General features: G+C 35.8%; 1 protein-coding gene across 12 annotated transcripts in view; it reads right to left on the bottom strand.

Moving 5' to 3' along the window:
• MAP3K5 (mitogen-activated protein kinase kinase kinase 5) overlaps positions 1-14,704 on the bottom strand; it is a 210,737-nt gene that overhangs the window by 137,346 nt on the left and 58,687 nt on the right. For all 12 annotated transcript variants that reach the window (XM_089921634.1, XM_022557515.3, XM_089921638.1 and 9 more), the window contains exon 2: positions 9,472-9,611. In XM_089921634.1, the coding sequence (XP_089777760.1) occupies positions 9,472-9,611 (140 nt within the window). The remainder of the gene's footprint in view (positions 1-9,471; positions 9,612-14,704) is intronic.

Genomic DNA, 14,704 nt, shown 5'->3' on the forward strand with positions numbered 1-14,704 from the left:
TAGGTAATTACAGCCAGAAGTAGGAAGTGGGAACAGCTGGTGTGAGGTTGCCAAGTCAAATGGACTCAGGGTGGAAGAAACAGAGTTAGCAACCAGGATCTGTTTCCTGAAAGAAAAGAAAGGAGAGGGCTGGGAGTTCTTGGCCAGGAAAAAAGACCATGGCTCCCCTGCTGGTGACCTTCTAGGTCTTCTCTTCTGATATATCCTTCTGTCCCAGTGGAACGTGGCTAGTTTTCTACTAAAGTTAGGAAAAAAGGAATCTTTTTTGTACTCCCCACCTCCATCCTCTTACCTGATTTCAATGCTTCAAAGCTAAACAAAGAAATATCAGATGGGCTGCTGTGAACAGCATGGGCCTCACTGAGAAGGTGGGACTCATCTTTACCCTTCCACATGCTGAGCAGGCTTAGAAAGAACACGCCAACACAGGTGTCACAGAACTGGCCCATCTTTAAAGTTAGGGAACTAAGTAGACTTGTGCTTACATGTTATGCTTACATAAAAGCTCGAGTTAAAAAAAAAAAATCTAACAACAACCTGGAAAATCATATTTTTAACAGACATATGAAATCTGTGGACAGACTTAGAGGGAAATGTACCTGATGACAAGTCCAAGAATATGGGGCTTGTCCTGCTCTGACACTTATTAACTGTGTGTGCCTCTAAGTCATTGCATCCCTGTGGATTTAGTTCTCATCTGTAAAGAAAGCATCTTCTATCTGTTCAATCTACACAGTAACTTGTCTATCTCATTGGGTCATTTTGAAAGACCAAATGAAATAAGTTTATGAGAGACCTTCAAGTGTTTTAAAGCCATAGGCAATATGAGGTATTAATACTATCAAACCAGACAACCCCAACTCAATTCCCACCGTTATCAGATACAGAGGCATCTTGTACCTGTGTTGTTCATGATCATGGGGAAGAACACATCATGATCATGGGTAAGACACACGAGCAACTGTCAATAAAAACAACCTGTACCAAAAATCAGGTTAAATTATACCCAGGCTGGAAAGCAATCCTAAAAGAAATTCTAGACTTTCTTCTCCTCCTCTATTACTTTTGTTTCAAGTTAAAAAAAATTTATCTTGGTGGGAGAACTCTACTGTAAGTAGATACATATCTTCAAACAGCTGAGATGCTGAAGAGTGACACTTTATACGTTCAGCATTTGAAAGAGCTTCTTAACGCAAACTTCTTATAATGTGTTGTTATTATTAAAATCAACTTTCTCTTTTTTGTCATCAGCTGTTTCTTTCAGCAATGCCTAATTGGACCATATTATTCAAGTACAAGTATTTCTCAAAAAACAAACTGTATTGTTGCAAAGTTAAAACATAATGAATTTCAGCACAGTAAATTACATTTTACACATAGATTTCAGTAAAAATTTCAAGTATGCATTCTAAAAGGACTCAAATAGGATGATGGGTTGCAGTGCCACAAAGATCAACTTCCACAGAAAGAATCAATTATTTATAATGAACAAAAGGGAACAGAATCCAGCAAGCCTTGCCCCATTTGGGTGGGAGTTAGGAGGCTTTCAGACTCACACCTGTGTGCAGAGGTATTCCTTCTTGCTTTTTAAGGTATTCGAACTCATGGTCCTGTGATGAAAGTCTCTACAAATGAAGAGAATACCTGGTGCCAACCCAGAGATATGACGTCATCTTCCATTCACTATGTAGCATAGATTCCCTTCTCCCTTTGACAAAATGAAAATAAGATGCTAGAAACAATGGGATGGGGGAGGGTAAAGGAGGAATTAGGAAGGAAAGCAAGGGCATACTTTATCCAGTATACAGATAATTCCTTTGAAGATGTAATATTGCTAATTGACATCAAAGAAAACTGGATTTTCTAGTCTCAAGCCCTTTCCCCAACCTCAGGGATTCAACAACTGGAAATCAATTCCTGCTAAAGAAATCATTCATCTAGTCTGTCAGTTCAAGATCTTGAGAGAAAATCTTGATACAGCAGTGCTCACAGGTATTTCTTAGCTGTTCCTCCCCAAAATTGTCTCTTTTTCTTCCCCCAATTTGACATGGAATTATTATAGCTCAGGTGAAAGTTAGATAATTTCTGGAATAAGTAAAACAAAAGAACAAGACTATTTTTTTCTCTCAACAGAAAAAAAAAATCTTTCCATGAAATATTAAAAAGTGTATGTGGGGGCTTCCCTGGTGGCGCAGTGGTTGAGAGTCTGCCTGCCGATGCAGGGGACACGGGTTCGTGCCCCGGTCTGGGAAGATCCCACATACCGCAGAGCGGCTGGGCCCGTGAGCCATGGCCGCTGAGCCTGCGCGGCCGGAGCCTGTGCTCCGCAGCGGGTGAGGCCACAACAGTGAGAGGCCCGCGTACCGCAAAAAAAAAAAAAAAAAAAAAAAAAAAAGGGTATGTGATGGCTAAGTTGAACAGGGGAGATACAGAATGCCATGGTTTACAAATCAACGGTTAGTTATCAAGTAAGCAAGACACTTGTGAAAATGTCCAGGAGCAGCACTGTTATATGGGGCAGGGCCAACGTTCACAAATCGTTAGACTACTTTATAGGATCATATTCTCAAATGACTTTTTTCCCTAATACTTACTGTGTACTTTGTACCACTAAGTTAAGTGCTATTTTAGAGTGCTGAAAAGAATGCAGTAAAAATTCATTATTAAACTGAAGAATCATAAACCTTTGGGAAAATAACAAATTTTAATTTCATACGCAATTCAATCTAAAACTAAACTCATCTTAGTTACTTATCTTGGTAAGGGAGATAAAACTTTAAGAAAAGGAAGCAATGGTGTAAGACGAAAAAAAAGTTTCATGGGTTTAAGAACACTCTAGAATCTGAGCAAATTTGCCAAATACATGTAAAAATTTAACTTAAGTTCAAGGTATTTATAACAAAAATTACCTTGATCACCTCACCAATTTACTAGAAACTGGTATAATCATCAAATTTTACAACATGGACATCACTGCCTGCTCTTTGCAAAACTATAACCATTGGCTTCAGGTGGAAATGAATGATTACCAGAAAAACAGACAACGTCCAATTTCTCATATATAAGCACTAAAGGAGATTGGGTCTCTCTGTATCTACAGATATACATCATGGGTCTAGGTACCATGGAACTGTTTGAATGAGCAACTATGGTAGTTCTCAAGGTTCATCCATGTTGTAGCATGTGTCAGAATTTCCTTCCTTTTTAAAGCTGAATAATGTTCCATTGTATGTGTATACCACATTGTGTTTTATCCATTCATCCACTGATGGACATTTAAGTTGCTTCCATCTTTTGGCTATTGTAAGTAATGCTGTTATGAACACGGCTGTACAAGTATCTCGTGTAGGTACTATATTCAGTGAGATGGTGAAGGATTACGCATGTAGATAGACTGCTGTAGAGAACAGTTTATGAAAGCAAATCCCATCTGAAAAGTGACTTTTCAAGCAATGGTTACAGAGACTTCCCTGGTGGCGCAGTGGGTAAGAATCTGCCTGCCAATGCAGGGGACACGGGCTTGATCCCTGGTCCGGGAAGATCCCACATGCCGCAGAGCAGCTTAGCCCGTGCGCCTCAACTACTGAAGCCCGCATGCCTAGAGCCCATGCTCTGCAATAAGAGAAGCCACCACAATAAGAAGCTTGCGCACTGCAATGAAGAGTAGCCCCTGCTCACTGCTGCGACTAGAGAAAGCCCACGTGCAGCAACAAAGACCCAACGCAGCAAAAATAAATAAATAAATAAAAGATCCCTGGACCAATTTAAAAAAAAAAAAAGCAATGGTTACGGAGAAAAATACAACTAAATTTCTTGAATAAGGAATAATCTCACATAATCATTAAGCTTCAACACAAGCTGTGTCACCACTAACTGATGTGTATATCAATCTCTAGACAAAGATTTATTCTGCAATGGATAAAATGGGAATAAAGCCTATCCTAGTGCAGAAAGAAAGATCCAAATGCATGTGAGGCTTTCTAACCACAGCTAGAACATTAGACAAAAGAAACTAAAAAAATATTTTGAGATTCAAATGCCCAAAATAGATGTAAATTATCCTGATGGCTACAGGAAATAACAGAGTATAACAACTTTTTCGTTAAAAAAGGTTAATTATGAAATATTTCAAGTATATAAAAATATAAAACTTAATCATACACTCCTGTAGCACAGCAAAGAAAACCACCAACAAAACAAAAAGGCAACCTACTAAATGGGAGAAGATAATTGCAAATGATATATCTAATAAGGGATTAATATCCAAAATACATAAAGAACTCATACAACTCAATATTAAAAAATGGGCAGAAGATCTGAAATAGACATTTTTGAAAAGAAGACATACAGATAGTCAACAAGCACATAAAAAGATGCTCAACATCACTAACCATCAGGTAAATGCAAATCAAAATTACAATGAGATATCACCTCAGACCTGTCAGAATGGCCATCATCAAAAGACAACAAAGTGCTGGCAAGGATGTGGAGAAAAAGGAACCCTCATTCAACATTGGCAGGAATGTAAATTGGTGTAGCTTCTGTGGAAACAGTATAGAGGTTCCTCAAAAGAACTACCATATGATCCAGCAATTCCACTTCTAGGTGTTTATCTGAAGAAAATGAAAACTAATTTGAAGAGATATGTGCACCCCCAAGTTCACTGCAGCTTTATTTCCAATAGCCAAGATACAAAAACAAGATACAGAATCTAAATGTCAATAGATGAACAGATAAAGAAGATGTGGTACATACATATGTTTATATATGTACAATGGAATACTACTCGCCATAAAAAGAATGAAATTGTGCCACTTGCAACAACATGGATGGAGCTAGAGAATATTTATGCTGAGTGCAATAAGTCATACAGAGAAAGACAAGTACCATATGATTTCATTTATGTGCAGAATTAAAAAACAAAACAGGCAAACAAACAAGACAAAACAGAAACAGACTGATAGATACAGACAACAAACTGATGGTTGCCAGAGGAGAGGGGCGTGTGAAGATGGGGAAAATAGGTAAAGGGGATTAAGCGGTAGAAACTTCCAGTTATAAAATAAATAAGTCATGGGGATGTAGTATACAGCATAGGGAACACAGTCAATAACACTGTAATGTACTTTGTATAGTGACAGATGGTAGCTAGACTTATGGTGATCATTACTATGCTGCACACCTGAAATTAATACAGTATTGTAAGTTAATTATACTTCAATTTTAAAAATTTAAAATAAAACTTTTTCACACACCTATGCATGTACCACCTAGTCTTAGAAATATAATATTACATATATAGTTGAAGACTCCTGTCATCCCCTCTCAACTCTATTCCACTCCTATCCTTCAAAGAGGTAACTATTCTTAATTTATTTATAATTCCCATACATACTTCTATCCTTTTATAATATAAATGTATAAAAAAATTGTCCTGCACGTCATTACATTTTGTATAGATGGCACCATACTGTACACAAGCTTCTATAATTTTTTTTCCCACAACACTCTTTAGGAGATATATTGATAGTGGTACAGAAAGCTCTAGTTAATTCATTTTAAGTGCTCTGTAAGATTCCATTAAATGACTATACGAGAAAGTAGTTATTCATTCTTCTGTTGATAGATATTTACCAATTCCTCTGGGGGAGAGGTTATTACAAACAATGTTAACATAAACATTCTTGATTATATCTCCTTATGCATGCTAAAGATTTTTTTTTACAGTATACATCTAGAGACAGAACTGCTGACTCTTGGTGATTCGTTCATTTGATATTATAAGCTATTGCCAAGTTGATCTTCAAAAGGTAGCGCCAACATACTCTCCCACCAGCAATGCATACGTTTTCCACTCTCCACAGCCTTGCCATTGGTATAATAAGGGCTTTTAATTGTTGGCTTTTAAGTGGTATTTCCTTGTTTTGTTTTGCTTTGTTTTTATATGAAACATTATTTAATGTGAGTGGGGAGTAGCCTAGAAAAAACAGAGGGAGCTAAACAAGGGAAAAGGGGGAAGAATCACAAGAATTAGAGCTGAGAGCAGTTGTTGTAAAGGAATTTCTGATGATCGGTTCATTAAAACAACTTCCTCACTCTACACAACAGCCATTCATTTCTCCCAAGCCCTTTCTGATGACAGACGCATTCTGTGTATTGGCCCAACAACTTACTGGCCAATGGTGTCCAGACGTACTGTCCCGTTTACCGAGAGACCCCAAGGGAAGATCTGATAATTTCTCTGATGCACAAAATAAATCAGAAAACAACTGTTCCCAGCAATTTCTTATTTTCAAGCAAATGTAAATCTCAGCATTAAGAGTCTCATTAATAGGCACATAAGAAGTTTTCATGATACTTATCTAGAGAAAATTGTGAAAATTGTTATTACAATGCTAAGGAAAAAAAAGAATATCTATTAACTTCCCTTTCTCAAAGTGCAACGATGATCTTTTTTTTTGAAGAAAATTAAATATTTCTTGCTACAATAAGAGAGTACTTGTAATTTAAAATGACTACAAATCCTATTGCAAGTTCATGATTTGATTAGATTCTAAATATGCTTTCATATGAAAACTCATAGATTTTAAGTACTTATATGGTTCCTAACAATTATTTTTCAGAAGCTTAAACTTAAAAAAATTTTTTCCTATGATTTCTTCCTAAGAATTTGCTGCCAAAGAGAAACTGTTCTCTTCAACAAAGAGCAGTAGACGAAAATAAAACTGGTGCAGCTGTACTTTCTAGATGCCCAAAGAATCAACCTAAGTGAAGCTAGGTATGTGATAAGAATAAAATTCTCATTCTGTCTTTGCCCTGTGAAAATAGGGAGATGCTTCGCTTTTATTTGGTTAATCCATCCATAATATATTATTTATAAATATCTCTTGTTCTGCCTTATTTCACAGCAGTTTTCCTTTCTGTTGGTAGATGGCAGGGATAACAGTTACACCTATAACTACCTGCAACAGAAATAAATTTTAAAAATTAAAAATACACACACACACACACACACACACACAGACTTTCCTCAGTAGCAGAACCCGAGGAACTTCCATTGCTCAGAGACTGAAAAAAAAACACTTTCTACCCCAGAACTTTGTCCTCTGCAACCAGATACCTATTTGGGCCAGGAACAAACTAAATAAGAAAATGGCAAAAGCTTAGGGAATACAGTCAATAACATACAGTCAGTGGAAGGAGGAAGACAAAAGAAGGGATGGATGTTGCATGGAACAACTCAGGACGTATGCTTGATGGGTTTTTCTAAATGAACACACTTAGCAGGAATGTCTGATATCCTTCTAACTAAAAGTAACTGCAACCAAGTTTAGTGGTTAAGGGGAACAGGCCTTGGAGTCAGGCAGACATGGTCCCAAATTTTCCATATCACCTTGGGCAAATGATTGAATTTGTTAGAGTCTCAGTTTGAAATCTTATAATTTGGTGATAGAATATATACCCCAGGGACTTCCCTGGTGGCGCAATGGTTAAGAATCTTCCTGCCAATGCAGGGGACACAGGTTTGATCCCTGGTCCAGGAAGATCCCCCATGCTGCGGAGCAACTAAGCCCATGTGCCACAACTACTGAGCCCGTGCTCTAGAGCCTACGAGCCACAATTACTGAAGCCTGTGTGCCCAGAGCCCATGCTCTGCAACAAGAGAAGCCAACATAGTGAGAAGTCCGTGCACCGCAACAAAGAGTAGCCCCTGCTCACCACAACTAGAGAAAGCCCACATGCAGCAACGAGGACCCAACGCAGCCATAAATAAATAAATAAATAAATTTAGTTTTTTTAAAAAAAGATTATATACCTGACAGGGATGTTTTAAGAATTAAATGTGAATATGTATATGGGTAAAGCACTTAGTACCTAGCACATAGTAAGAGCTCAATAACAAGCAGCGATTATGTACAAGATAAATGAGTATATTTTAGATAGACAAGCCTCTTTAAAGAACTGTTTTATTCAAATACCAATAACACTTCTATACAAAGGCTGGCTGAAAGCAATTAAATAAATCAGTTTATTTGTCCCACACAAATTTCTGATAAGATTAGCTTTATCTCTTTCTCTCAAACGTAATTAAAAAAATTTTCCTTAGGAAAGGATGGCCATAAAATTAAATCACCAGATACCAGTAGGACAAGAATAAAAATAGTGTAGTGTGAAAAATGTCCAACACAACACTGCCTGCTGAAAATAAACGTAATGCAAAGAAACTAAAATAGCAGAATACAAAGAGTAAATAAAATAATCTCTTCATCAACTGCTAATATATGTTGTAAATAGTACCAAATCAAAATGTTTAATTAAAAATACGCCATCATGAAATGTATGATACATTAATTAAAGGGGTACATCTGGGGCAAAATTAAGTAGGGGTTGCTTAAAGAATTGTTCCAGGTGAAAAATAGATTTAGACGGAGTTGGGGAAAATCCCTTAGTACTATTTCAGAGTATTCTGGAAAGGGATAGCCTATCAATCCCCAGCACAATGCCTGGCATACAGCAAAGGTATTTGCTAAATGACACTCTGCAGATTTTTTAGAGAAAGTCATATAAGCTTCAGATATTCAGATAAAAGCAAAATACTACTAAATTTTTTTTGGCTTGGATTTTGGGTTAGAGATCTTCATATTACCAATGCCTAAGCTACTGGAAGTATGGCTCTAGGTTTTAGGACTCCACGTTCCAAGGTTGGCTTTGATTTGGGAACTTGAAAGTATAGATGAGAAAAAGCCACAAAGAGGTAGATGGAAGTTTTGCAAAGGAAATGAATGATATCAGGTTCAGCATGAGTTATGTGCTGAACTGTTAATGCTTTTCAAAGAATCACACAGTGTAGAATCACTTGGCCTTGCAAAAGCATTTTAGGCAATCTTTTTGGATGGAGGAAATACCCTCCTATCATTAAGTTCCTATAATGGAGAGAATGCCATGAGACATGCTGAATTTTTGCAGACAAATACGGTAAGTTTTCCTTCCCCTTTTCCCACTTTAATTGATATCATATCCCAGTGAAAGAGGATGGCAATTTTTGGTGATAGAGAATTTCTACTCAGAGGACTTTCAGTAGGCAGCGTATTTCTAGTTGGAGACAGGTGTGCCCAATGAAACCCCCAATGGTGACACAGCACGAGGGCTGTCCATACCTTATGCAATCTCCTCTTCTTTCTCCAGTGTGTATACTGACAACTTCCTATTAACAACAGCCTCCTCAACTGCAACTCCAATCGGAGCTCAGAAATCAACACTAAGTTTTTCCCCTATCTGTGTATCATCAAATTTCCACATTGAATTCCAGATAAACCTCACAATGTAATTCGTCACTGTTACATAATTATTGGACTAACAAAAACATCCTTTCATAAACATACACTACTTGAATTTTTTTTTTTGGATGATGGAGAGTTATCCCTAAAACTCTGGTGCCTAGAGTAAATATTTAGTAAACAAGTGAGGTACCTTCAGTGACTGCAGAGAGTCTGAATTAGTATCACAGTAGAGGATGATGTTGTTGGCCATGCTGAAACTTTCTCTCACTCCAAGGTGGTAAAATAAAGACGGCTGCCGGAAGGCATCACTCATCTCCACCACGGCAATATCTGCAAACAGAAAACAAAGTCCCCCGAAAGATGACGCCTAAATAATGCCCAGTAAGCACTTTCCGGTTTCAGTTACTTAGTATTCAAAGAGGAAATGAGGAAACCATAGGGACTTTCCCTCTTCATTTACCACTGACTTTTTAATTAGCAGTTCTATCAGAAGTGGTTTTACAAACTGCAGCAAAACTGCACTTTTAAAACAATAAGGGGGTCATATAATTACTGGAAACTAAGGAGAGTCTGCAATGGTGGGAAGCAGGACTTATTCTCTCTGTTAAATTTCAACACTGAAAACAAGTTAACAAAGGTTCCAGAAGCAGATCCATGGGAAACAGAAGCAAGTAATAAATGTAAAATGAGATTTATAAAAGCAAATAGGTAAGATGATGACTCAATTCAGAGCTGTATTTTATAATAATTAATATCTAGCAAGTCCTTAGCAAGTATAATCAAGAAAAAGAAAAATCAAAGGTATAGAAATTATGACTAAGAAGGAGAATATAACCACAGATACAAGTTCTTCCAAAGCTCATAGATGACTAACACCAGGGTGGCATAAACTTGATACCAAAATTTGACAATGTCCCAAAAATAAAATTCAGATTAGTCTCAAACTCATTTATGTATACAGACAAAAACATGAAAGAAAACTGAGCAAAATGCATCAAGCATTATACTATAAGACCACTAGATCATGGGTTTAAAATTTATTTTGGGAATGTAAGGATGGCTCAATGGAAAAAAAATCATCAGCATTCCCAAAGATGCCCCAAGTATTGATACTTTAACTAAAATTCAAAATCCACTTCCATTTCTCATTAAAAATAACGGCAAACTGAAAATATAAGGGCACTTCTTTAAAGTGAAGAATAATATATATTTCATAACAACTGCCAACTTTGTACTTATAGGTATTCCCATGAAAATCAAGAAAAAGACAAGACTGTCAACTATTCTCACTACTAGTACACTTTCTGAAAATCCTAACTAATGCAATAAGAGTTCACAAAGTATGGAAACGTAATTCTATAAAATAAAATACATAATTATCATTACTTGCAGATGTTACAATTACCAACCAAAAAAACCCAGTAGAATCAATTAAAGAACCACTATGAGTAATAATACAATTTAGTAAGGTGTCAAGATGCAAAATTATGAAAACCAAGAGCTTCCTTTATAATCATAATAAGCTTCTGGAAAATGTAATAGTTAAACAGATCCTACTCACAGTTAGAATGAAAATGTTAACATACAGCAAATTCAACAGATGATGCTAACTTGTTTAAAATATGTGCAACACGTGAAAGGTTAATATCTTTATAAGTTATCTCGATTGGTCAATTTAAAACAAATAAGAACATTACAATAGAAAATTAGGCTATGGACATAGGCAGGTAAAATCACAAAAGTATAACTAAAATGGTAAATAAACATATAAAAATATTCTACATCTCACTACTAATAAATGCACATTAAACGAATAATAGTGTGAAGTTTTTTCCCTAACAAGTGGCCTAAGATATTTCAAAATACCCAATGGAGATGCAAAGAAATGATACTCTTACATGCTGTGGGGAACATTTTAGGAGACTTGAGTCCTTAAAATTATGCATACTCTTTGACTCAATAATTCCATTCCTAAGAATTTATCCTGTGAAAATTCCTATACATGTAGCAGATTTACTTGTAAGTATATGCACTGAAATATTATTTTTGCAGTAACAATGGAAAATGCCTAAATATCCATCAGTAGAAAAATGGCGAAACACACACACACACACACACACACACACTGATAAATTCAATTAATGGCACATTATATAACCATTGAAAACTATATTATAGAAGCACATTTAATATTGGGGTAAATTCAAGCTATATTAAGGAAAAATATTAAAATATATACATTATAATGTATAGCATACACATTAAAATATAATGTATACATTATAATGAATAGATTATTATATATATTCTATGTGTATATATGTACATGAATAAAAAAGTTTTGGAAAGTTGTATACCAAAATGTAAACTGTGATAATAGCTGTGTGATGGAATTATGAATTACCTTTTCCTCTTTATATCTTCTATGTCTTTCACAATTTCTATCATGAACATTGATTACTTTTGTAATTTAGGAACCCACCAAAATACACAAAGAACATTGAAGCCCCGTGTGACTGAATGTAAAACCAAAGTGCAGCACTTTTATAAAAGCGACACAGACCCTCGAGAGGCTGTTTGAGACAGTCGGCCTTATCTAATGAATGTGAAATTACAGTCTGCATTCTGTGAAGGAGAAATAAATCAGATCAAATGGAGGCTAAAGACATAGAAGATTGAGTGAGGTTATAAAAGGGGAGGTCAGGTCACAGGAGCTTCAAAAGATGTTTTCAAGGCTAACCATGACTTCGGGGCTCTTTAATACAAATGGAGAGCTTTCTTTTGGGGTCCTTACCATTTACACATCAAAAATCAACACCCGAACAAACTGAGTCACTGCATCCCACCCACACGCCCCATCTGCCTCCTGCGCCCACACGGCTTGCTCCTCCCACAGATGCCAGCCACTCAGTCAGCGATGCTGCTTTAAAATCAAGAGAAGGCATACAGTGTGGCTGAGAGAAACCAAATAAAACAGCTGCCGATGAAAAATAAATGAGAGATATACGAAGAAAAATGCTAAGTTAAAGTAGTGACAAGAGGGAGGAAATGGGTTCTTTCCAGAGAATTGACTCGTGGAACTTGTTGCTAAAACAAAATACAAACGCTGCAGAAGGCTTTCAGATTAAGAGAGAAACGAGACATTTAAAATAAATGGTAAAAGCAAACTGAGGTATATTCACTAGATCTAAACATCTAAACAGGAACAGACCCATTTGGGGATGCAATATGGAACATTAAAAGTGCTAAATTGTATAGTAATTTTAAAATACCATAATACCATATGATAACTCAGAAGAAGACAGGCATTTTTCCTACCTCAAATTCAGATAAGTGATTTGTCTAATGTATTTGTATTTTTTCTTAATATATTTCTTAATTTCCATAGAGGAAAATTTACTCTTCCATCTGCTTTGTAAAGTGTTAAAGCATGTGCCCATTTTTTTATTGTTGAGTTTGTTTTCATACTGTGAGTTTTGTGTGTTTTTATATTATCTGGATATGTTTCCTTTGTCAGGTATGTGATTTACAAATACTTTCTCCCAGTTTGTGACTTACCTCTTCATTCTGTTAAGTGCCTTTAGGAGAGCCGAAGTTTTTAACTTTAAGACCAATTTATCAAATTTTTTTTCTATTGTGTATTGTGCTTTAGGTGTGGTAGCTCAAAAAAATCTTTGCCTAACCCAAGTCACAAAAGTTTTCTCCTTTGTTTTCTCCCAAAAGGTTTATAGCTTTTACATTTTACATTTAAGTTTATGATCCATTTTGATTTTCTCTTCCAAAAAGTTTTGGATTTTCTATTCCATTCCACTGATCTTTGTGTCTACCTTTTGCCAATACAGATGTCCCTCGATTTACAATGGGGTTATGTCCAGATAAGCCCATAAGTTGAAAGTACTGTAAATTGAAATACATTTAATACACTTAAACTACCGAACATCATAGCTTAGCCTAGCCTACCTTCAATGTGCTCAGAACACTTGAGTACTGTACCACTAGCCCGGGAAAAGATCAAACTTCAAAATTTTGAATTATGGTTTCTACTGAATGGGTATCATTTTTGTACCATCATAAAGTCCAAAAATCGTAAATTGAACTATTGTAAGTTGGGGACCGTCTGTGCTATGTACACTGTTTTGTCTACTGTAGCTTTATGGTAGGTACTGGAATCAGGCAATGTGAGTCCTCCAACTCTTCTGTTTTTAAAACTGTTGTAGCTATTTGAGTTCTTCAATTTGCTTTCCTGTATAAATTTTAGAATCAATTGGTAGCTGAAAGCTATCCGTTGATAACTTCAAAAAAATTTCCCAGAATTTTGACTAGGATTATGATGACTATAGATCATTTCGGGGAGAACTGACATCTTAACAATACTGAGTCTTTCAGTGCATGAATATGGCATATCTCTCCACTTATTTAGGTCTTCTTTGATTACTTTGTCCATCAGTATTTTGTAATTTTCAACATATAGCTCCTACACGTATTTTGTTAAATTTATACCTGTTTCATTTTTGGGTGCTATTGTAGATGGTACTCTTTTTAAAATTGCAAATCCCAATTGTTCATTGTTAGTACATAAAAATGGTTGATTTTTGTATATTGACCTTGTATCCTGAAGCTTTACTAAACTCACTTATTAGTTCAAGGAGCTTTTTTTTTTTTTCGGTACATGCTTTGGGATTTTCTACATGGACAATCATATCATCTGTAACTAGAAATGGTTTTCTTTCTTCCTTTCCAATCTGTACGTCTTTCATGGTTTTTGTTTTCTGGTTGGTTGTTTTGTTTTGCCTTGTTATACTGGCTAGGACTTCTAGTTACACAGCATTTTTTTACACAATAATATTTCATTATCTAACTAAAGAAAATATTATCTTATTATGGCTACCTTCTGACTCTGATGCATATCTTCTCAAAAGTAATAAAATAAACAGATGAAAATTTTTTTCCTTGTGAAATCATCCTAAGACATGCTAAAAATGCATAAGATGATGTAATTAAAACAAACTAAATAAATGCCTGATACTCCACCATTTTTGAAACCCACTTATACAGGGTACAGTTTACCCACTTTATTTTATAAACATGTATTTAGTAATTACACGTGTCAGACATTCTGTGCTTTTCAAATATTAAATTACTTAATCTTCATAATACCCCTTTTGTGGTAGGTAATGTTATTATCTCAGGACATTGAGGTAGAGAAGGTATAAGTAATCAGCCCAAAATCAGTCTAAAAGCGGTAGCACCAGGATTCAAACCCAGGCAATCTGGCTGGAGAATCCATGCCCTTAATTCTTACATGAGCCACATACTACACTTATAGGATATGGAGGTTCCAAAGATCAGAACAAAAATGAAATGCAAAAACAGATTTGGGGACTGACGCATATACTCCTGTAATGTATTTCATGAGTAAATGC

The sequence above is a fragment of the Delphinapterus leucas genome, chromosome 12 (genome assembly GCF_059928025.1).
Source record: "Delphinapterus leucas isolate spDelLeu-1000000601 "Yukka" chromosome 12, BTC_Dleu_Yukka2, whole genome shotgun sequence".
NCBI lineage: Eukaryota > Metazoa > Chordata > Mammalia > Artiodactyla > Monodontidae > Delphinapterus > Delphinapterus leucas.